The sequence below is a fragment of the Haliaeetus albicilla genome, chromosome 16 (genome assembly GCF_947461875.1).
Source record: "Haliaeetus albicilla chromosome 16, bHalAlb1.1, whole genome shotgun sequence".
In the NCBI taxonomy this organism is placed as follows: Eukaryota; Metazoa; Chordata; class Aves; order Accipitriformes; family Accipitridae; genus Haliaeetus; species Haliaeetus albicilla.
The window spans coordinates 3426468-3446566 of NC_091498.1; the positions used below are offsets into that span (position 1 = coordinate 3426468).

The 20099-nt window shown below is 52.0% G+C and overlaps 1 protein-coding gene across 29 annotated transcripts in view; it reads left to right on the top strand.

Moving 5' to 3' along the window:
- MACF1 (microtubule actin crosslinking factor 1) overlaps nt 1-19101 on the top strand; it is a 148542-nt gene extending 129441 nt beyond the window's left edge. For 17 of the 29 annotated variants that reach the window (XM_069803044.1, XM_069803047.1, XM_069803061.1 and 14 more), the window contains 22 exons: nt 323-451; nt 769-942; nt 1746-1901; nt 2041-2247; nt 2380-2499; nt 2728-2897; nt 3055-3214; nt 3933-4127; nt 4830-4958; nt 5039-5182; nt 5321-5509; nt 5863-5980; nt 6518-6681; nt 7886-8048; nt 8206-8360; nt 8615-8689; nt 9468-9485; nt 11708-11825; nt 14190-14401; nt 14987-15097; nt 16995-17118; nt 17512-19101. In XM_069803044.1, the coding sequence (XP_069659145.1) occupies nt 323-451; nt 769-942; nt 1746-1901; nt 2041-2247; nt 2380-2499; nt 2728-2897; nt 3055-3214; nt 3933-4127; nt 4830-4958; nt 5039-5182; nt 5321-5509; nt 5863-5980; nt 6518-6681; nt 7886-8048; nt 8206-8360; nt 8615-8689; nt 9468-9485; nt 11708-11825; nt 14190-14401; nt 14987-15097; nt 16995-17118; nt 17512-17768 (3288 nt within the window). In that variant the 3' untranslated portion in view covers nt 17769-19101. The remainder of the gene's footprint in view (nt 1-322; nt 452-768; nt 943-1745; nt 1902-2040; nt 2248-2379; nt 2500-2727; nt 2898-3054; nt 3215-3932; nt 4128-4829; nt 4959-5038; nt 5183-5320; nt 5510-5862; nt 5981-6517; nt 6682-7885; nt 8049-8205; nt 8361-8614; nt 8690-9467; nt 9486-11707; nt 11826-14189; nt 14402-14986; nt 15098-16994; nt 17119-17511) is intronic. The other 12 variants (XM_069803053.1, XM_069803062.1, XM_069803063.1 and 9 more) reach the window with 3 other exon arrangements.
- Nucleotides 19102-20099: the final 998 nt, after the last annotated feature.

A 20099-nucleotide genomic window follows, 5' to 3' on the forward strand; every position in this document is an offset into this window, starting at 1 on the left:
TTGCTGCTGAGGGTCTGCTTGCCCCTTTGCTTTGGGGGGAAATGAAGGGGGAAAGAGTTAGAAAGATGCTGGGATTTTTTTTATGCAAGTTTTTCATCTAACTCTTAGTCCTGGACTGGTTCGGTGCCTGCCCAGAAGCATGGCACAGCCCAGGCACACCCACATGGTTAAGGATATGCCATGTGTACCCCTCCTCAATGTGCTGGTGCATCCAGCTCTGCCTCTTTATCTGGTTTCAAAGCAAACACAGCGTTAACCCTGGCGCATGATCAATGGTGGCTGATGTCATCTGATCCGTGGCCGATAATATGTTCCTGAACAGGCCCAGGGTTTCCATGGTGAGATTGAAGACTTCCTCCTGTGGCTAACGAGGATGGAGAGCCAATTGTCGGCATCAAAACCCACAGGAGGTCTGCCAGAAACTGCCCGGGAACAACTCAATGCCCACATGGTAATTTCTTAGGAGAGATTTTTTAATGTGTTTAATTCAGCAAGCTCCTGTCTGTCAAATATCAGCATCAAAACTTCTCCCTTCTGTATCAAATGGGAAGAAGAGTGCTCCTCTGGTCTCTTCTTACGGAGAATTTTGTACTTGATGCCTGGGACAAGCATCACGATGCTTTGACCGCCTTTCTCTGCTCAAAGTGACGCACTGCTGTCACTCTGGTGCCTGCCCTAAACCTAATTTTCTCATCACCCCGAGTCGCAGCAAGCTGCGGTCCCTCTCCGAGCTCTTTGTCTAACGCTTCGGTGATGCCTCCCTTGCAGGAGCTGTACAGCCAGCTCAAAGCCAAAGAAGACGTCTACAGTCAGCTGCTGGCCAAGGGGCGACTGATGCTGCTGAACCGTGACGACTCTGGTTCTGGCTCAAAGACGGAGCAGAGCGTAGCGCTGCTGGAGCAGAAGTGGTGTCTGGTCAGCACCAAGATGGAGGAGAGAAAGGTAGTGTTGGCGGAGAGATGCCATCCACCCTTGCGCCATGAGCCGGTCTGACCGCAGTTGCTCCCTGCTTTCCTGGGAGGAATGGAGCTGGTCAGGGCTGGAGAGGAGGGCTCAGGGGTTTTTTGGGTTTTTTTTAGAAAACCTCTCTCTTGGTTGTGCACATCGAGTTTGTCTTTCAGGTGGTGCTGTGTGAGCATCAAACTGTTACTGGTTTTTCTACATAGTCATCAGAGTTGGTTAAATCAGACAGAAAATGAGAGTAAAATTGCATTTTAGGTTAATGTAGAGGGGAGGTGGGAAGAAACCTCCTGCGGCTCTGAAAGGCAGGCTTTGTTGGACCTCTGCAAGACAGCAGGCCAAATCCTTCTCCAAGCTGACTCCATCCTAGGCTTTTGGCCGGTGATGAGATAAAACAAGGGACGCGGTGGCCTCAGCCCAGAATAAATTTGCGGTGCTGCAGCTGTTGCCATCGAAATACCCACCTCATTTACCGAGCCGCTCTCCCCATGGCGATTCCTTTCTCAGGAAGCTGAGGGTGATGCAGCTGCTTGTGTGCCGATGAAGGTCTCCCCTTTCAGGGGCGATTCTTGTTTTGAAAGAAAGCGGTGGCTTTCACTGAAACCCTCTCCCCTTGGTAAACACGTCGCGTTCCCGGGCCGAGGCGATGAGGTTCCTGTGAGAGGGATGTTTCGGCAGGGACACAAAGGCTGCCTCTGTCTGCAAAACTCCGGATCGTGAGCTCTCACCCTCCGTGTTGTGTTTTTTCTTCCCCTGCCTCCTTTTCTCCCTCCCCGCTGCGACAGGCAAAGCTGGAGGAGGCGCTGGCCCTGGCCACGGACTTCCAGAACTCCCTCCAGGACTTCATCAACTGGCTCACACTGGCCGAGCAGAGCTTGAACATCGCACCCCCAGCCAGCCTTATCCTCAACGCTGTGCTGGCCCAGATCGACGAGCACAAGGTACCGGTGCTGCGAGCACCCAACGGCTCCCCGGGATGGAGGGAGCAAGGGTAGCTCCTCGTCTCCCCTGCACCCACGGGCTGCTCGTGGGCACGTCCAGCTCCCCTTACAGACAGGAGGACATCTTTGCCTTTCGCAGGTGTTCGCCAACGAGGTAAACGCTCATCGGGATCGGATCATCGAGCTGGATCAAACCGGGAACCAGCTGAAGTTTCTCAGTCAAAAGCAGGACGTGGTGTTGATCAAGAACCTGCTGGTGAGCGTCCAGTCCCGCTGGGAGAAAGTCGTCCAGCGCTCGGTGGAGCGGGGTCGGGCTCTCGATGATGCCAGGAAGCGAGCCAAGCAGGTAAGAAATGTGGGAAGGGTGCGACAGAGCCCGGGGTATGGCTGGCCTTGGAGGGCAGGAGAACCCAAGACCAGAAAGGGACTGAGGACACAGCCAATGTTAAGTTTCAAACTTGGTCCTGTTTCTTTGCAGTTCCACGAAGCCTGGAAGAAACTGATTGATTGGCTGGAGGATGCAGAGAATCACCTGGACTCAGAGCTGGAGATATCCAATGATCCCGACAAAATCAAGCTCCAGCTCTCCAAACACAAGGTAGAGCTTTGCCAAAGCAAGACGGTTGTGGACGCTGGTTGGAAGGGTGCTTCGTCAGGAGGGGGAGCAGGGCAACATCTCCTCTGCCGTCAGGACAGGGGAAAGACATGTCCATGCCTACCACTGCCACGGAAAATGTTCAGCTGGGGTTCTTCACGAGCACCCTGTATCTTCAGAGAGCCAAGGCCAGGCTTTCTGAAGCAGTTTTGTTTTCTCTCCGGTTCCCAGGAGTTCCAGAAGACACTGGGGGGGAAGCAGCCCGTCTACGACACCACTATCAGGACAGGCAGAGCCCTCAAAGAAAAAGCCTTGCTTCCAGATGACACTCAAAAGCTGGACAATTTACTGGGAGAAGTCCGGGATAAGTGGGACACAGTGTGCGGCAAATCTGTGGAAAGGTAAGTCCAGCCCCAGTGTTGTACCAACAGCGCTCGTTTGCCAAGGACTCTTATCAAAGGGGAGGTGATTTCATGGGGTGGTTGGAGGAGGTCACTGGGACATGTTAAAAGCAGGCGAGTTTGTTTGTGGAAGTTTACGAGGATGTTTGTTTTTCAGGCAGCACAAGCTGGAAGAAGCCCTCTTGTTCTCTGGCCAGTTCATGGATGCGCTGCAGGCCTTGGTAGACTGGCTCTACAAGGTGGAACCCCAGTTAGCTGAAGACCAGCCTGTCCACGGTGACCTGGATCTGGTCATGAACCTGATGGATGCTCACAAGGTGAAAGCGCCTTTTCCGGCCCTTCCCTGAGACACGCGTGGGGCTTGTCTTCCCCAAGAGCCAAAGAACAGAGGAGCCAGAGTTGGTGCCTTGCTGCAGAGCTACATGTCTCGCTGCTTTGCTTTACTACGGTGGACAAGGAGGGCAAAAACCAGGGCGAACAAGTGGGAAGAAACTTTTGTGTTACTGGGAAGGCTACAGGAGCTGGAGCTTTGTTCTTCCCAGATGCTATCAGTCAGATCTGTTGAGAGTTTAGTCTTGTAAAGATGGCTGATTTTATAGTCCTCTATAAACTTTGGTCTTGGCAATTCTCTCCAGTGTGTCTTGGAGACTGGCGCTTCTGGGTTTGGATTAGGTCATACGTTGAAATCCCTGGACAGGGCTTGGGCGTCCGTTCAAGGCAGCTGCTGCGTTGCAGCCTGAGCAGGGGCTAGAGCTTGCCTGCTCCAGGTCACGACTGCTTCTGCCAGGGTGCAAAGCTGGGGCTCCTGCCCATGTGTACCTACACCGAAATGCGCTCAGGAGCTGCCTGTGCTGCCTACCTCCCTGCCTGCCTACCCTCCCGTCGCACCGGGTTGTGGTGCATCCGTAATGTGGGTGCAAAACCCATTTTCTAACTACTTCAGATGTGCCCCCTTGTTTTTTTTTTTTCCCCTGACATGAAACAACCTGCTGGGACTGACTAGCCCTGCTCGGCTTCTGCCCTCTCTCCTTCCAGGTCTTCCAGAAAGAGTTGGGGAAGCGCACGGGGACAGTCCAGGTGCTCAAGCGCTCCGGCCGGGAGCTCATCGAGAACAGCCGGGACGACACGACCTGGGTGAAGGTGCAGCTGCAGGAGCTGAGCAACCGGTGGGACACGGTGTGCAAGCTGTCCGTGTCCAAACAAACCCGCCTCGAACAGGCCTTGAAGCAGGTGAGCAGAAGGCTACGGGTGGAAACGGTCTCAGAGAACTTTGCCAGGCTCCAGGTTTGTGCCGGGAAGTCAACACAAACCTCCGAGAAGAGGTTTTTGCCCAGTGACTGATCTCCTGGCTGAGTGGGACACCCCAGCCCTGCAGCAGTTACGAGTGAGAGCAGCAAAGCAGTGGGTTGGTGTCAGTTACTTGCTTATTCTTTTCCCCAAAGAAGAGCTGATAAAGGCTGATTTGAAAAGGGAGCAGGAAAAGATCTCGCCGATGTGCACAGCAGGAATAGAGCTGTGATCGGAGACTGTCCAGACTGGTGTTTGCTAATGTCCAGTGCAAGAGAGAGACCTAGATTGAAGCTAAGGGGGGAAAAAAAAAAGGTCAAAGGCTCTTAAGTAGTTTTTATGTCAATTTACAGAATAAACTACCCAGGTGCCAAGTTGATTAGAAGACAGGTAGTTGTGCTGTTTTTAAAAACATTTAGTTCTTCAGTGCAGATGATGCCGAGGGGAGGGAGGTGTCTGGCCACTGGGGGACCCGTCTGCTGGTTCTGCACAAACCCAGGCCAACAGAAAGGGCTTTTTTTTCCCCCCTTTTTTAATTTGTTTTTAAAGTCCCTTTCAGCCCTTTGTCTCTCCAGCTGTCAGCAGTGAATGGAGCAGCCCATTTCAGGAGGAGGATAGCTAACGCCTATGCTTTTGTCGCTGTAGGCAGAGGAGTTCAGGACGGCCGTGCACATGCTGCTGGAGTGGCTCTCGGAGGCAGAGCAGTCCCTGCGCTTTCGGGGAGCGCTTCCCGACGACGCCGAGGCGTTGCAGTCCCTCATCGACGCGCACAAGGTAGCGGGGAGCTCTGAAACGCAACCCGAGCAAAATTTATGGGGGAGACTGTTGCAAAATAATTCATGTGGGCCTTTCAGGAGTTCATGAAGAAAGTGGAGGAGAAGAGAGTGGATGTGAACGCGGCGGTGGGCATGGGGGAGGTCATCCTGGCCGCCTGCCATCCCGACTGCATCACCACGATCAAACACTGGATCACCATCATCCGAGCCAGGTTCGAGGAGGTGAGTCCACCAGGCTTTGTTCCAGGCTGACGGCGAGAGGCGGTGGTGGACACCCCCACCAAGGACGGCCACGTGGTGTCGGTTCCTGCCCCGGGTTTCCCCATGCTGGGCTGACAGTCGTCTCTGCGTTTCCAACAGGTTCTCACATGGGCGAAGCAGCACCAGCAGAGACTGGAGTCTGCGCTTTCCGAGCTGGTGGCGAATGCAGAGCTTCTGGAAGAGCTCCTGGCTTGGATCCAGTGGGCTGAGACAACCCTGATCCAGCGGGACCAGGAGCCCATGCCACAAAATATTGATCAGGTCAAAGCCCTCATCTCCGAACACCAGGTGAGCCCAGCGCCGAACACGGCGGGCACTCGGGAGAGGGGCGGAGGGGCTGTTCCTGCCCCTCCATGGAGGAGGCATGGACTTCTTTTGGAAGTCCCTATTAAAACAGCATGTCACCCAACCGGAGCTGTCACCTGGGAGCAAAGCAAAGCCAACCCAGGCGATGAACTCGGAACATTTGCAGATCCAAGCCAGTGCTGCGCAATAGCTTGACCACAAGCCCCCGTTGCCGGCGCTTAACGCTCCCATCTCCTCTGCGGGCTTGGCATGTCCCAGCAAGGATCTGGAGCAACAGGAGACCGAAAACATCTCGAAACCGCAAAGGTTTTCTTGTCCCTTCCGTATTTTGACAGTCCTTTATGGAGGAGATGACGCGGAAACAGCCAGATGTGGACCGGGTCACGAAGACATACAAGAGGAAAGCTACTGAGCCCCCCCACGGGCCTTTCATCGAGAAGTCCCGCAGCAACAGTATGTCTCTGCTTGATACGCAGCTTTGGGTGAAACGTGCTACGATGGGAGGAAATGAGACGCATAGGAAACTCATTAACTTTGATTATCAATTAACAAGGCATCCTGCATTGACAGCCACCAGGAAGGCAGTTGAAACTTGTCAGGAGGCAAAAATCCAGGTGGCATTTGCCAAAACACGCATGTTGGGGTGTGCTGCGCCTGGGGAAGCTTGTGCTGTCGCTGCTCTTCTCTTTCTGTCAGTAGTTGCTTTGTGATGAGATTGTGAGGTCTTTTTTTATGTTGTTTCTTGAAGCTAGAGTCCAATGTGAATTCCCAAGGGCAAAGGGAGCGCAGGGAGGGGTTCGGTGTAGAGCCGTCCATCGCCCCGTCCTACCTGGGAACACTGCATCCCTTCAGAGAGCAGCCAGCAAGGCTGTGGGAGGTTTTCTATTTGAAAAATAAAATGTATTTCATTGCTGCTCTTTCCTGGACTGCTCGGACCTGCTGAACCCATCACCACCACCTCAAACAATTCCTTTTCTCCCTTTTTTCCAGGAAAATCCTTGAGTCAGGCCACCCCCCCCAGCATGCCCATTATCTCCCAGTCGGAAACAAAGAACCCCCGGATAAACCAGCTCTCGGCCCGCTGGCAGCAGGTCTGGCTGCTGGCGCTGGAGCGGCAGCGGAAACTTAACGATGCCCTGGACAGGCTGGAGGAGGTAACGGCCACCGGCTGCTCTGGGCAGGGTGGGTGGGAGCGGTGCTGGGGTTTGCTTGCCGGAGAGGTGTGAGAAGCATTTTAAATTAGTGCTGCCTCTTGAATTGCCCAGCTCTTGCAGACAGTTGCTGCTGCTTTTCTGAAAACACCAAAAGAAAAAGGAAATAATAACTCCTGAAATATTAAGGGTGAAAACTACCTTCTGTAATTAACTGCACATTAATGAACTGCTTTGTGCCCCTGCAGTCGGTATCTGTAGAGGTAATGACAGCCAGGCCTGCTTTACTCCTAGTAATTAGTTTAACAATTACTGTCTATATCTTTTCCAAACATCTAATATAATTTTTGTTTTTATTTATGCTTAACAAAGCAGCTATGCCCAGAAGTGAGTGTTTTTGTTTTTTGTTGCTTTTGCTGTAGGTCAGTTCAGTTTATACGTATTAATGTTTTTTCTTTGTTGCTTTTAACTCCAAGAATGTCTAGAGAAAAAAAAAAAAGCGCTAAAAATTGTTGCATTACCTTGCTGTGAGCTGCTTGAGCTGGTGGGGTCATGGGAGTCCTTTCGGGGTGGGGGGATAAAAAGGGTGTTAGTTTAAATTGGAGGGTGAGTGGCTCGTCTGAGGCTGGTGGCAGAGCCGCAGGGCCAGGGTTTGCAGAGCTGAGATGTGCCCCAGCTGCTGTCTTACCTGGAAGACGAGCAAGAAATCCCTTCTCAGCTGCTTAGAGGGAAAGGGAGAGGGAAGATGCGTGCCCAAAACGATGCCAGCAATGGGTATTCTTCCCGGGCAGAGCCTGGCGAATCGTTAGGCGAAATCCCAAGCGAGGAAGCATCCCCAAATACCTGACCAGAGATGGGGGGGGGGTGTGTGTGTCTGTGTGCAAGTAGCTGATATCTCTGCGTATGTGTACGTATACCAGCGTGGGGGATGCTGCATCCCATGTCGATGGTTCCGTGATGCGCAGTCCACGTGGTGGCTGTCGGCTACGCTGTGTGTCCTTCTGTTCTGGAAAGTCGATTTGAGTGGCCCCCTCGTTAATGGGGGTCATCTGGATAAACCTAGATAAACCTTCCCAGGAGGGTGGGCAGTGAGCGTTAGCGCCGGGAGCTCGGGCACGGCCTCACCTGAAGGCTGGTGGTTTAGGGTGCTGTAGGGTGCTGCTCCTTTGGGGATTTCCCCCACTGACTCTCACGGGTTTCCTTCCAGTTGAAGGAGTTCGCAAACTTTGACTTCGATGTCTGGCGGAAGAAGTATATGCGCTGGATGAACCACAAGAAATCCCGCGTCATGGACTTCTTCCGGCGCATCGACAAAGACCAAGATGGGAAGATCACCCGGCAGGAGTTTATCGACGGCATCCTGGCCTCTAGTAAGTCCCTGCCTGCCTGAAATGAGCTCAGAAAATGGCCACCTCGGTCTGACAAGGTTGTCTCTGCTCAAGGACCGAGGTGCAGACCATGCCCCGACATGCCCAGCTCTGATGAGTGAGGTCCCTGCATCGGTTGCTCATTTCTCTCTCCTTCCAGAATTCCCCACCACGAAGCTGGAGATGACCGCGGTGGCCGACATCTTTGACCGTGACGGCGACGGCTACATTGATTACTATGAGTTTGTGGCTGCTCTCCATCCCAACAAGGATGCCTACCGCCCCACCACTGATGCCGACAAGATCGAAGATGAGGTAAAGCACCAAAACAGATGGGTGCTCGGGGTGTCGGGGTGGTTCAGGCTGTGGGTTGGCAGTGGGAAAGACAAAAAGGAGGGAAAAAAAAGGATTGTGGTGGTACCGAGCCAAAATAATTGGCTGGTACTGACTGTACCTACCATGTTTTTGAAGGAAAGGCTCCCTAGGGCTGTGTGTTATCCAAGCAGTGCCTTGTGTTGGGGAAAACTCCCCAAATCCTGGTCCCTTACCTCTCTTGTTGGTGATGGCAGGTCACCAGGCAAGTGGCCCAGTGCAAGTGTGCCAAGAGATTTCAAGTGGAGCAGATCGGCGAGAACAAATACCGGGTAAGGCAGAGGGGGCCGAACGCTGCCCCAGCGGCACAAATCCTGCTCCTTCTTCCCACAGGGGTGGGCAGGGGAGGGGGGGAATCACCGACGGGGTGCCCAGCCTGGTGCAAGGGGGAACCCCCCTGGGCTCCCCGGGGCGAGATGGAGACCTCGTCCTCCGGCTCCCGGCGGAGGTGGCTGGGCCGTGTTTGCCCAGCGCTATCCTCGGCCCCAGGGCGTTCCCCAAATCGGGAGAGCATAAAAGTGGCCCTGTTCTGGGACGGCCAGCCCACCGGCCCCGTGAAATGCTGCATTCACTCCACCAGCAGCCGCCCTTGAAGTTTTCCTCGTGGATGAGTGTACCTTACGCCTGTGTTTTTCTTAGCTCGCTCCCGAAGAAGGGAGAATAATTTCCTTAAAGAATCTCTTTGTAACGAGCTTGCTGTTTATGTTTCAAATCGTTCACCGAGGTGAACTGGTGAAACGAGCTGGCAGCAGAGCTGCCTGCTGTTTTGGGGGCTGATGCTCCGGCCGGGAGGAGCGGAGCCGCAGCGCTCGCCCCCCCTTCCCCGGCTGCACCGGTCCCAGGCTCCCCGAGCTTCTACCTTACACCCAAACAGCATAAACCCCACAGATTTCTAACTACCTGCAGTTAACAGTTTTCATGATTATTGCACTGTTAATCCCATAAATGTTTTTCTTGTTTTTCTTTCCCCTCCTCTTCCTCTTGACTTTCCTTCCCCCTCACCCCCCCCCCTCCATCCCCTCTGCCTCCACAACTCCTCTCCCTCCGTAGTTCTTCCTCGGCAATCAGGTACAGTTTGCCTTGCGATGCTGTCTCTCACCTCTTTTTTTTTTTTTTTTTCTTTTTTTTTTTTTTTTAACAAACGTAGCTTTGTGTGTCCGTGATGCTGCTCTGTCCTTTGTTGCTGTGGGAGGATGTGATCTGTGAGCGCTGCTCAGCAGAGCCTGGTACAGAGGAGTGCCCTGAGCTGGGAGGGCCACCCGAAAAAAAAGACTACATTGGGCAGAAAAAGGGGAAAAATTCAATGGAAAAAGCAGGATTTCTCCAAAATGGAGATCTTTTTTTCTCTCCGTGGCTCCTTTCTTGGATACGTTGGGGATGTTGATGGTAACTGGTGGCAAATCACAGCACCCTGCTGTGGGCAGCACTGAGATACAGGCTTGTGCCTGGGACTGCCCTCTTTTGGGGAGCAGCCAGTCCAGCTGAAATCACAGGGGTACAACTACCTGTACGAGGGCTGTACCAGGCTCTGGGTGGGCTTGGATCGCAATCACCGTGGAATGAGAATGCTGAGTCCACCCCTTTAATCCCATAGGTAAAGATAACTAAACCCTCATCCCCACTACACCCGCTGAGTAACTCCTAACTGGAGCAAGGCTCACAAAACCTGCATGTATATCCCCATTACTATCATGACCCGAGATGATCAGGTGCAGTGTGCCTGAGTGCCGGCTGGTTCGGGGGGCAGAGCTCTTTTTTTAATGGGACTGGAGCATCATGTGCCGTTATGATGTGCCCACTGCCCCTACTTGAATAGAAAAGCATATTTTTCATGTGGAATGATGGTGCCCTACCAAAAACATACCCAAAAAGAAACAAACTTGGATGTTGGAAGTGGATGGATCCAGGAGAGCTCTGGCTTTAATTTAGGTAGTGATTACAGAAACATTTTCAACAGCAACTGAAAAATAGTGTAAATGCGGCAGTGGAAATGAGAATTGACTTGTCCCTGGTTTTCCCTGGTGCAGAACTAGCTTTGGAAGGACACCTTAGGTAGAGCCCAGAGAGAGGGAAGGCAGCTCCTCTGCCCTTCTCCCTGCCCGCGGGCACCACGGCTGTGCCGAGCACGGCTGCGGCACCTCTTTCACCACCGTGCTGGGGCGAGCACGTTTTGGTAGGACCCCAAGCAGGGAGACCCACCAGTCCACAGTCCAGGGTCCCATGTCCCTGCGGGAAGGCGAGCCGGAGATGCTGTTGCCTCCTGCCCCTCTGCCTGGCGCGACCCATCTCAGTGTGGCTTTGCACTCTCTTGTTTTCATTTAATCTCTTGGTTTTTGTGTTCTTATCCACCCAGGGAAAATGTTACTGCTTTTTTTATTATTTTTATTTTATTTTTTTAATCATTCTGAAGATGGTCTTGCTTTCAAAGGCTGGTTCCCCTGTCTTCTCATCACAGCAGGTGCTCTGTAGACCTGGATATGGAGCTGCTACATGTGAGCCAGGCTCCCAGTGTCCTGCACCGGCTCTGCCGCTTGCCCGATGCAGAGGGCAACCAGGAGCCTGGGCTTGGCTGCCAGGAGATTTAGGGAGCTTTGAAAAACAGACACATGCTTCTGATTCAGGGCGCACTTGTTTGACATTGCAGGTGTTTAAAATCACTAATGAACATTGCAATCACTAATCAACATTGCTGCGGGATTCCTGTCTGGATTCCCATCACTCTGCACTCACCAAAACATCCTCACTGGGCGATCTCTGCGGTGGGGGCTTTCTGGCTGGTGGGGGTCAAGTCTGAGGCTCAGTGAAATCCCTGGACTTCAGACTTGATGATAAGAGGTTTCTCGCTCAGCGGTGACGCAGCACTGCTTGCCTTGCTGATTCACTGGCACTCAGTGATCTGAATCGGCCGGCTCTTTTCCACATGGGCTGCACCAGGAGGGTCATTGCATTGCCAGCCTCTATTTCCTTCACAATAAAAGGAAAAACTACAATTTGGGCTGAGAAAACCCATCCAAAGACCAAATTCCAAAACCTCATTTGCTACTGTAAAAAATTCTCTCTTTCCAGCTTTAAAACTAAAGGATTTGGATAGTTGCATCATCTTAAAACCACACAGCAGAAAAACTCCTGTAAATTGGTACTGGCCTGCACTTATTCCAGAAGAACCTATCTGGAGAAACCTTAAAAGTATTCAATAGCTCAATAAAAGCATTTGGTGCAGCCTGCTGCAGGAAGGAGCCGAGTGTCCCTTGTCGTGTCCCCCTTGTCTGAACTGTTTCTTGGCTCCGCAGTTCGGCGATTCCCAGCAGCTGCGGCTGGTCCGTATCCTGCGGAGCACAGTCATGGTTCGCGTCGGTGGAGGATGGATGGCCCTCGATGAATTTTTAGTGAAGAATGATCCTTGCAGAGGTAAGGCAGTTCCTGGGTTTTATACAACTGGCGTCTTCTCACCCAGTAAGGGGAGTTTGAGAACTTGTCTGCTGTGACTGTGAATGACCAGGTGGGTCTGGGTTATCCAAATAACAGGCGGGAACTGAAGCAAACAGATCCAAAGCAAACCACAGAACTTAAAATCACAAGATTTGGCAATACTGCAGCAAATCTCACAAGTGTTTGGCCAGGTGTCCTGGAAGAAGAAGAGGGAAGCGTTGTGTTTCTTATTTTTAAGACCCCAGCAAGCAGAGCTGCATTGCCGTGCTGGGGGTCTCGGCTTCCCTTTGAAGCAATCAGTGCGTACTTGTGACTCTGTGGGTGATGGAGTAAGCTTTGCAAAGGTGATCTGAAAGAATTCAAAAGGTTCAAAGCCAGGAGAGGGTAAAATCCTGGTCGGAGACACTCTGGGGAGAAGATGCTCCAGCTCAGGATCCGTGAACCCATGGCACTGCAGCACTGGGCTGTGGCCACGGGGCACTGACGGTCCAGGCTCATCCTAGTGAATAAGGAGACATTTCTCCTGTGCCTTTGAACTACTTGATTTCTCTCTGATGTATTTCTAGTACAAGTATTTTCAGTTCGTTTGTTGTCTTTAGAGCAGCAGCATAAGGAACTAGTTTGGAAACCCTGAGCTGTGCAGGACCATGCACCTTAAATAGCTGTTTGCAGCGAGAGCTGCTGATGGTGCTGGGTCTTCTTTTAACGCCTTAAAATAAAGTTTCTTCCCCCAGCTCTGCCTGTGAGGGTGGAAATGTGGCCCTTCTTTTTTCTGGATTGCCACATGCAAGATTTGAGTTGTAAAAGGGGGCTGTATTTAGACATCATTGTCCGTGGGTCTGTTCAGGCCTGGGTCGGATTTCTTTGGTGGATTTTGAGCACTGCATCCTGCTGTAAGTGTGTTGATAAGCGTCACCTTGCACAAGTGTGTCCCAGAGATTGACCAGCCTGGCAGTGAAACAAAAAAGACGTTTCAATTCAGCATTAATGCAGGAAAATTCAAGTACAAGAAGCTCCTGGATGATCTGAGCTTAAGGAAGACACAGCAGTACATTAGAAAGGAAGAACCAGCTAGATCTTGGGTGTTTAGGGCTGAGCAGTGTTTGCTGGAGCTCATTTGGTAGGACACGTTTGGAAGGGATAGTTGGGATAATGCAGCCCAGGGTCATGTACCATGGGCACGGAGAACCGGGGTCACCTCTTTTCCAAAACCTTCAGTCTTGAGGTTTTTTTGTGGTCAGAGCTGTTGGGCTGGAAGCGATGCTCTGCTGTGACCGGCCGAGAGCCGTGACCCGGGGACAGAGAAGGATTAGCAAGGGGGCTGGCCAGGAATGAAGCGCATCAAGGCTGCATATTTTGGAGAGCTTAGGTCTGTACTCCATATGTCCTTGTCTCACTGGGGTCTTTGAGATGTTAATTGCTTCGGATATGTCTTCTTCAAGCTGCTGCCTGACCATTCCTTGCTCCTGCTGTCTGACGGCTGTTGCTGAAAGCAGCATGATTTACAGCGTGTACCGCTTGCTTCGGGGAACCTTCAGGGTTTCCTGCTCCTCCAGCCTCCCCCGTTCATGCTTTGCAGCAGATGTTTTACAGTGCTGACACTGAGGTTATTTCCATCCCTTGGTTATCTCAGCGTGGTGCTTCCCTTTTGCAGTTGCTTTTTTGGCTTTCTGGTCCATAATGCATTGACTAATGTCCCATAAGGCTCGGTGCATGCCCTTGCTCTCTGTTCAGACACCATGAGCATGAAATAAGTTGGCACATGTCAGCTGGCCCAGGAGCTGAAGTCTGTACAGATTTTCTCCCTGCTTGGTTGCCCCTTGCTTGTCGAAGGCCGACCCTCCAGCTCTTTGGGGCGTTTGGATGAAAGTTTTAAAGTTGGCTTTTAATGGGTAGTGGTCACTTCTCTCTCATCTCTCCCCCAAAACTGGTGAAGAGCTCCCCAGAGCTGTGAGAGAGCAGAATCTCAACCCTTCAAAGCTGCTCTTACTGTTTTTAAGCCACGTTAAAGATGTCATTGGCCACTGTTGTAACATGGTGTGTTTAAAGGCCATCAGGATGCTTTCCCCAAGACATGAGAGAATAATAGAGCATCCAGTATGAATTCACGCGCCTCGAGCAGCTTTTAATCGGCTGATTTCTCAGAGCGCTGATCTGTGGCAGGAGGTGGTTAGGGCAGAGCAAAAGAGCCGGGACGGTCTCGCTACCATCCGCTCGCCCTCGGAGATGGGCTTGGGGAGACATCGCAAGGACACACGCTCCGACCCCCGGAGCCTCCTGAGCCCCGGTAATGATGTTGCGTTCCTGTGAACCTCAGGTCTCCTCTTCTTTGTCCCCTTCCAGCCCGAGGACGGACCAACCTTGAACTCCGAGAGAAATTCATCTTGCCGGAGGGGGCTTCCCAGGGAATGACACCATTCCGATCGCGAGGCCGAAGATCAAAACCGTCCTCCCGAGCAGCCTCCCCGACGCGATCCAGTTCCAGCGCCAGCCAGAGCAACCACAGCTGCGCTTCCATGCCATCCTCTCCTGCAACTCCGGCCAGCGGAGCCAAGGTGGGCTTCGCGCGTGAAGCCTTCCTCTTGCCTCTCCTTTAGAAACCGGTGGCCTCCAAACCCGTCCCAGTGAGATGAGGAGCTGCAGGAGGTGTAGGGAGGAGGAGGAGGAGGAAGGTTGGGGCTTGGGACATTGGCGGTTACCATGGTCTGTAGAGGATGCTCATGGTGTCTGCGGGAAGAACCCTGCTGTCCATGTGGGATGGGTGGGGTGGGACGGCACAGGACAGGTTTTCAGCCCAAACTGGGCGCTCGTGGCTCCGCAGGAGGGTCCCCGGCGCTCGTCGTGCAGCCGAAGGCTCCTGGTCCCCGAGGCAGGGCAGTGCCACAGCCCTGGTGTCTGGCCGGCACGCAGGAAGAAGCCATCGCCCATCGTCTCTCCTTTCCCACCACATTGTTCGCCCATGCATGTTTTATTCCATCGTCTGTTTGGGTTTTTTCCTTTTATTTTAATTTATATATTTCCTGTTTGGTTCTCGTTTTATTTTAGTGCCATTGTCCCCATTCCAGATATTTTTCCATTTCTTTTTTTTTTTTCACTCACTTCCACCTCTCCCCCCCCTCCTTGGATTTTCCATTTCACAGACTCCACATCACTTCTCTCGATGTTATGACAAACCCTGGTTGATAAACAGTAAAGCGGGCACCCCCCTGAGGGGATTCGATTATTCCGACTTCCAGCTCTCGAGCGCCGAGGTAGAGTATGGTCTCACAGCCCTGAGGACCTGCTGACAGGCCGGAGTGCCCCTGGCACGGAGAAGTCCTGCTCCCCTGCCTGTTTTAACGCTTTCCTTGTGGTAGAGCAGCGCTTGTTAGCACCGCTAACGCTCCGACTGTTAGCGTTTTTCATGGGTTTCTAACTCGGATTAAATAAACATCAACCTTAGAATAAAGCACGACGGCTTGCAATTCACATTTACCTGCTTTCAAACCAAGAGAGCAACCTTTGTCCTCTTGTGCTTTAGGAGAAAAAAAAAAAAAAAAAAAAAAGAAATTTTCCAAGCTTTAATAGCTTTTAAGCACTGAAAAGCAGCCGTGTTTTGGCTTTCAAAAAATTGAAATGCGGCAGCCGAGTTGAGACCTGAAAATCAGCTACAGCGCATGCACAATAACCACATTGCCTTCATTTTTATGAAGCGCTTGTATTTATCACCGTGTTGAAGCACGTATGGTGTGTCCGGCACTGTCACCAGCTTGATGCTCCCAGGAGGATGAATTCGGGCTGAGACTTTGATCTCCCTAAAGTTTCAGCCTCCTTGCGGACTTTCCTGACCTTGTGAACCTGTGATGAGAAATACCAGGTAGATCTCAGTGATGCACTGAGTGGTGGTGTGCGCTGGCAAGATAACCGGCAGCACTTTCACGCAGAAAAGGAATTATTTTAAATCATCAGAAGGTCAGGAGCACTTCCCCAGTTGCCCTAAATTGCCTGCTTGCTGCTGTTAACATATTTATAAAATAGGATCAAGGACGAGAATCGAAATCTCTGATGATGAAAATGGTACCTTCGCAATCACGTGTTAATGGATTTTAATTCCCACGGCGCCCGAAGGGGAGCCTGCTTCTCGGCTGCCCCTCTCCCACCGCCATCTCCCCCACTGCAGCTCCAGTTTCATGACATTTTTGGGAAACTTAGAAATCTTGAAATCACAAAATCGCAGGGGATGGAGGGAAACCTCTCCAGCCGTTGCTTTAAAGCTCATTGGGAAATGCCCTCTGATTTTAATGTACATCTCTCTGGGGATGCAGCTGGGCTGGAGCCGACCCCTGCAGCACGGCGGTGCCCCCCCCCAAGCCCTGGGGTGGACTGGGGACACCACGGGCAGTCGCTTTTCTGCAGCGCTGCCCCAAACCCAGAGCTTTGGTTGGTGTGTAGAAACTGGAGCTGCCCTTTCCAGCTGGATCCAGGTGCCCTCGTCCCGCCGGCACCTTCCCCTTCGCTTTCTTCCGTGCTGCTTTCCCCTTCCCCAACCCTTCCATCTGCGTTTGCAACATCTTAAAGGTCAGGAAAAGCACCGTTTCAGGATGCGACCGAAGCTGATTTTCTGCGTCCCTGTTCGTCGTTCTTCAAATTTGTCCGCCCTCGTGTGCATGGACCTGCCCGGGGCACCAGCACCAGGGCAACATCCCTCCACCTCGCAGAGTCACGCTGCGCTGATGCCTCTCTACAACGGGACGCGTTTCTCAAGACACTGCATTTTATTTGACCTTCCAAGATGGTCCTGAGCTGCTTAGGCGCTAAAATACCTATTTTTGCAAGATTTCACGTTCTCTTTGCGGAGCGTTTGAGCCCAGGTGATGCCATCCTCCTCCAGATGGATAGCAGCTTTGCTTTTATTTTTTTTCCAACAAATAGCTGTGCATCAGCCTGCAGCGCACAAACTGCCGTTGCCCTCCAAATTTTCAGGATCCAGGCTTTTTTCTTTTTTATTAACCGCTGCTGAAACGACAGCTTTTGTTCTCCTTGACCATTAAGATGGGTGTTCCTTCAGTGTCAAAATCTTTTTGCCGAAGTACTGATCTCGGACGGGATCTTGGCCCGTTACGGCCCAGGTGACACCTAAAAGATGTTCTGTGTGTGCTTCCTCCCAAGGTGACCCCCTCCGCGGGCAGCAAGCTGAAGCGACCCACCTTCCACTCCAGCCGAACCTCCCTGGCTGGAGACACCAGTAACAGCTCCTCACCGGTCTCTACAGGTGCCAAAACCAGTCGGGCAGGTAAGTTCAGTGCAAAGACCGAAAAACTCCTGCCGCCGCTGTTCCTACTCGGTTGCTTAAATTGGCAGAGAAAAATATTAAATATTTAGGGAGCCCGCAGTGAGTTGGAGAAGCCGATGCCCACCGCTCTGTCCCTGCCTGGGAGAGATACTGCAGCGATGTCTCACTGCGAGGGCTTGCTGCTGCTTCTTCGTTAAAAGTTTGGGAACGAATCGGTCCTGATGCTGAAGCCCCCATTTTAGGGGTGCTGGGCAGGTGGTTGAAAGCAGCCGCAGCCGTGCTAGGGATTTGGGTGCTGGTCGGTCTGGGGACGGGGAAGAAACCGCCTCTTCTTCCTCCTCCTCCTCCTCCTCCTCCTCTGCCTGCTCACAGCTCTCTCGGCTCCCCTTGCAGATCCCAAAAAAACAGCCAGTCGTCCCACCAGCCGTGCCGGGAGCCGCACGGGGAGCCGGGCCAGCAGCCGGCGGGGAAGCGACGCCTCCGATTTTGACCTGCTGGAAACGCAGTCGGCGTGCTCGGACACTTCGGAGAGCAGCGTGGCCGGCGGGCAGGGCGGCTCGCGCCGGGGGATGGCCAAACCCTCCAAAATCCCAACCATGTCCAAGAAAACAACCACTGCCACCCCAAAAACTCCAGGCCCTAAAAGATAATACTGTACCCACGCCCTCCTGAAAGAAGGAAAACCCAACCTGTGTCCAATTTTTAACCCTGCTACGTACATTGGATGTATATTTATTCTAAATGGGAGAAACTATATTGTTAAAAGTGTAAAAGAAAGTTGTGTTATGAAGCTGCCTTATTTGGGTTTTTTTTTTTTCCTTTTTTGTAAGTTACTATTTTCATGTGAATATTTATGTAGATAAAAATTGCCTCTCGGTGACCCCTGTTCAGAGAGGGGCCTGGAAAACTGAAATGTGGGAGAGAAAGAAAAAAAAAAAGAAAAAGAAAAAGAAAAAAAAAAAAAAAGGAAGCAAAAAAAGGTCAAGATGTGAAAGTGTAAAGAAAAACTAAAATATAAATAGGATTTCTGCGCGGTGCAGGGTGTGAACCTGCTTTATCTTTTAGGATTGTTTCCTAAATGCATCTTTATAAACTTAACTTGCTGTCTCAGCAAGGTAAATTATATTTAAAAACGAAGACCTGAATCCTACAGTGTTCAAGGAACTCTCTTTTTGTAAATCACAGATACCTCAACCAGAGAAACATGAGGTGAGGGGACTTTGGGGCTTATGTTTCCATTTTTTTAAAGCTATGTGGTTTTACCTGAAGAAAGCGGAGTTTGACTTAATAAAATTTGCACACACTACAGCAAAGGTCATGACAATTGCTGTCTTGAAAATACTGTCCCGACAACTTCGTTTTTAAAGAACAAACAAATGGTGATGGGTTTGGGGAGGGGGTTCACGCTGAAGCTGGCCAGAGGAGAGCACGCTGGTAAGATTGCAGGTCTGGATCACTCAGATACATCCCTTAGCGGTGGTGGGTCCTACAAATTAGAGGATTCTTCTGGATCGATGGCCTAAGAGATCGACCCGAGGTGTTCCTTACAGAATCGCTATTTATCTGCATCTCTTTTTCCTATTTATTATTTAACTGGTCATTCCACTTCCAACCAGGCTGAGATTGATGTGACCTCTGCTCCTAGAAGAAATCTGGACTTACACGCACAGTTGCTTGTCCTTGAAATGAGTCTCACCAGCACACTTGCTACAAGTCCTGTCTCGCTTTTGTATGCTACTTTTTCTTTGTAATAAAATCAGACTGACCAAGTGACCAGGAGACGGGCTGGGGGAGAGGGCTCTCCGGAGCTCCTGTATTTATTAAATATTGTTCCTCTCTGGCTCTGACCGTGTTGCTGTGTGATTCTCTCAATTGGTTTAAATTGAGGCAAAACTGAAGCTCTACCAATGAATTGTTTAAAAACCAGACACATTTTTGTATTAAAATTGCTTGCAGTAATAAACAATCTTGCCTCCTACTTTATTCCACAGTGTTAAGATTTTTAAGTACGAGAGCTGGAGCTGTTTATCCCGTGCGGGGAAGCAACGGCTGTGCCAGCCACGGGGCGTCTGCACACAGATTTCCTTGGAGAAGGGAGCAGGGAACCGCCAGCCCCAAAATTAAAAGGCCCAGGTGGGTGGGTGCCTGCTGGCGAGGGTGTTCGGTGGTGTGGGTGCCCGCCGGTGGGGATGCCGACTGATGAGGGTACCTGTTGGATTTGGGTGTTTGCCAGGGAGAGCGCCTGGTGAGGTGCATGCGCGTGTGGTGGGGTTGGGTGTTGGTGAGGTGGGTGCTCGGTGAGGTCAGTGTCCGTGGGGGTGGGTGCACAGGGTGAGTACCCATTGTGGGGGGGGTGCCCATGGGGATGGGTGCTGCTGAAGTGGGTGCCTGTGAGGGTGGATGCACAGGTTGAGTGCCCATGGGTTTGGGTGGCCATGGGAGTGGATACCCAGACCTTAGGGTGCCCACAGGGGTGAGTATCCGTAGAGGTGGGTGTTCATGGATTTGGGTGCCTATGGGGGTTAGCATCCATGGGGTGGATGCCCGTGGGTTTTGGTGTCAATGAGGGTGGGTGCCCCATGGGTTTGGGTGGCTATGGGAGTGTGAATGCCTGTGGATTTGGGTGTCCATGTGGGTGAGCATCCCTAGGGCTGGGTGCCCATGGGTGTGGGTGTTCACAGGTTTGGGTGCCCACGAGGGTGAGCATCCCTAGGGCTGGGTGCCCATGAGAGTGAGCATCCCTAGGGCTGGGTGCCCATGGGTTTGTCTGCCCACATGGGTGAGCATCCTTAGGGCTGGGTGCCCATGGGTTTGGGTGCCCATGAGGGTGAGCATCCCTGGGGCTGGGTGCCCATGATGGTGAGCATCCCTGGGGCTGGGTGCCCACAGATTTGGGTGCCCACGGGTTTGGGTGCCCACGAGGGTGAGCATCCCTGGGGCTGGGTGCCCATGGGTTTGGGTGCCTATGGGTTTGGGTGCCC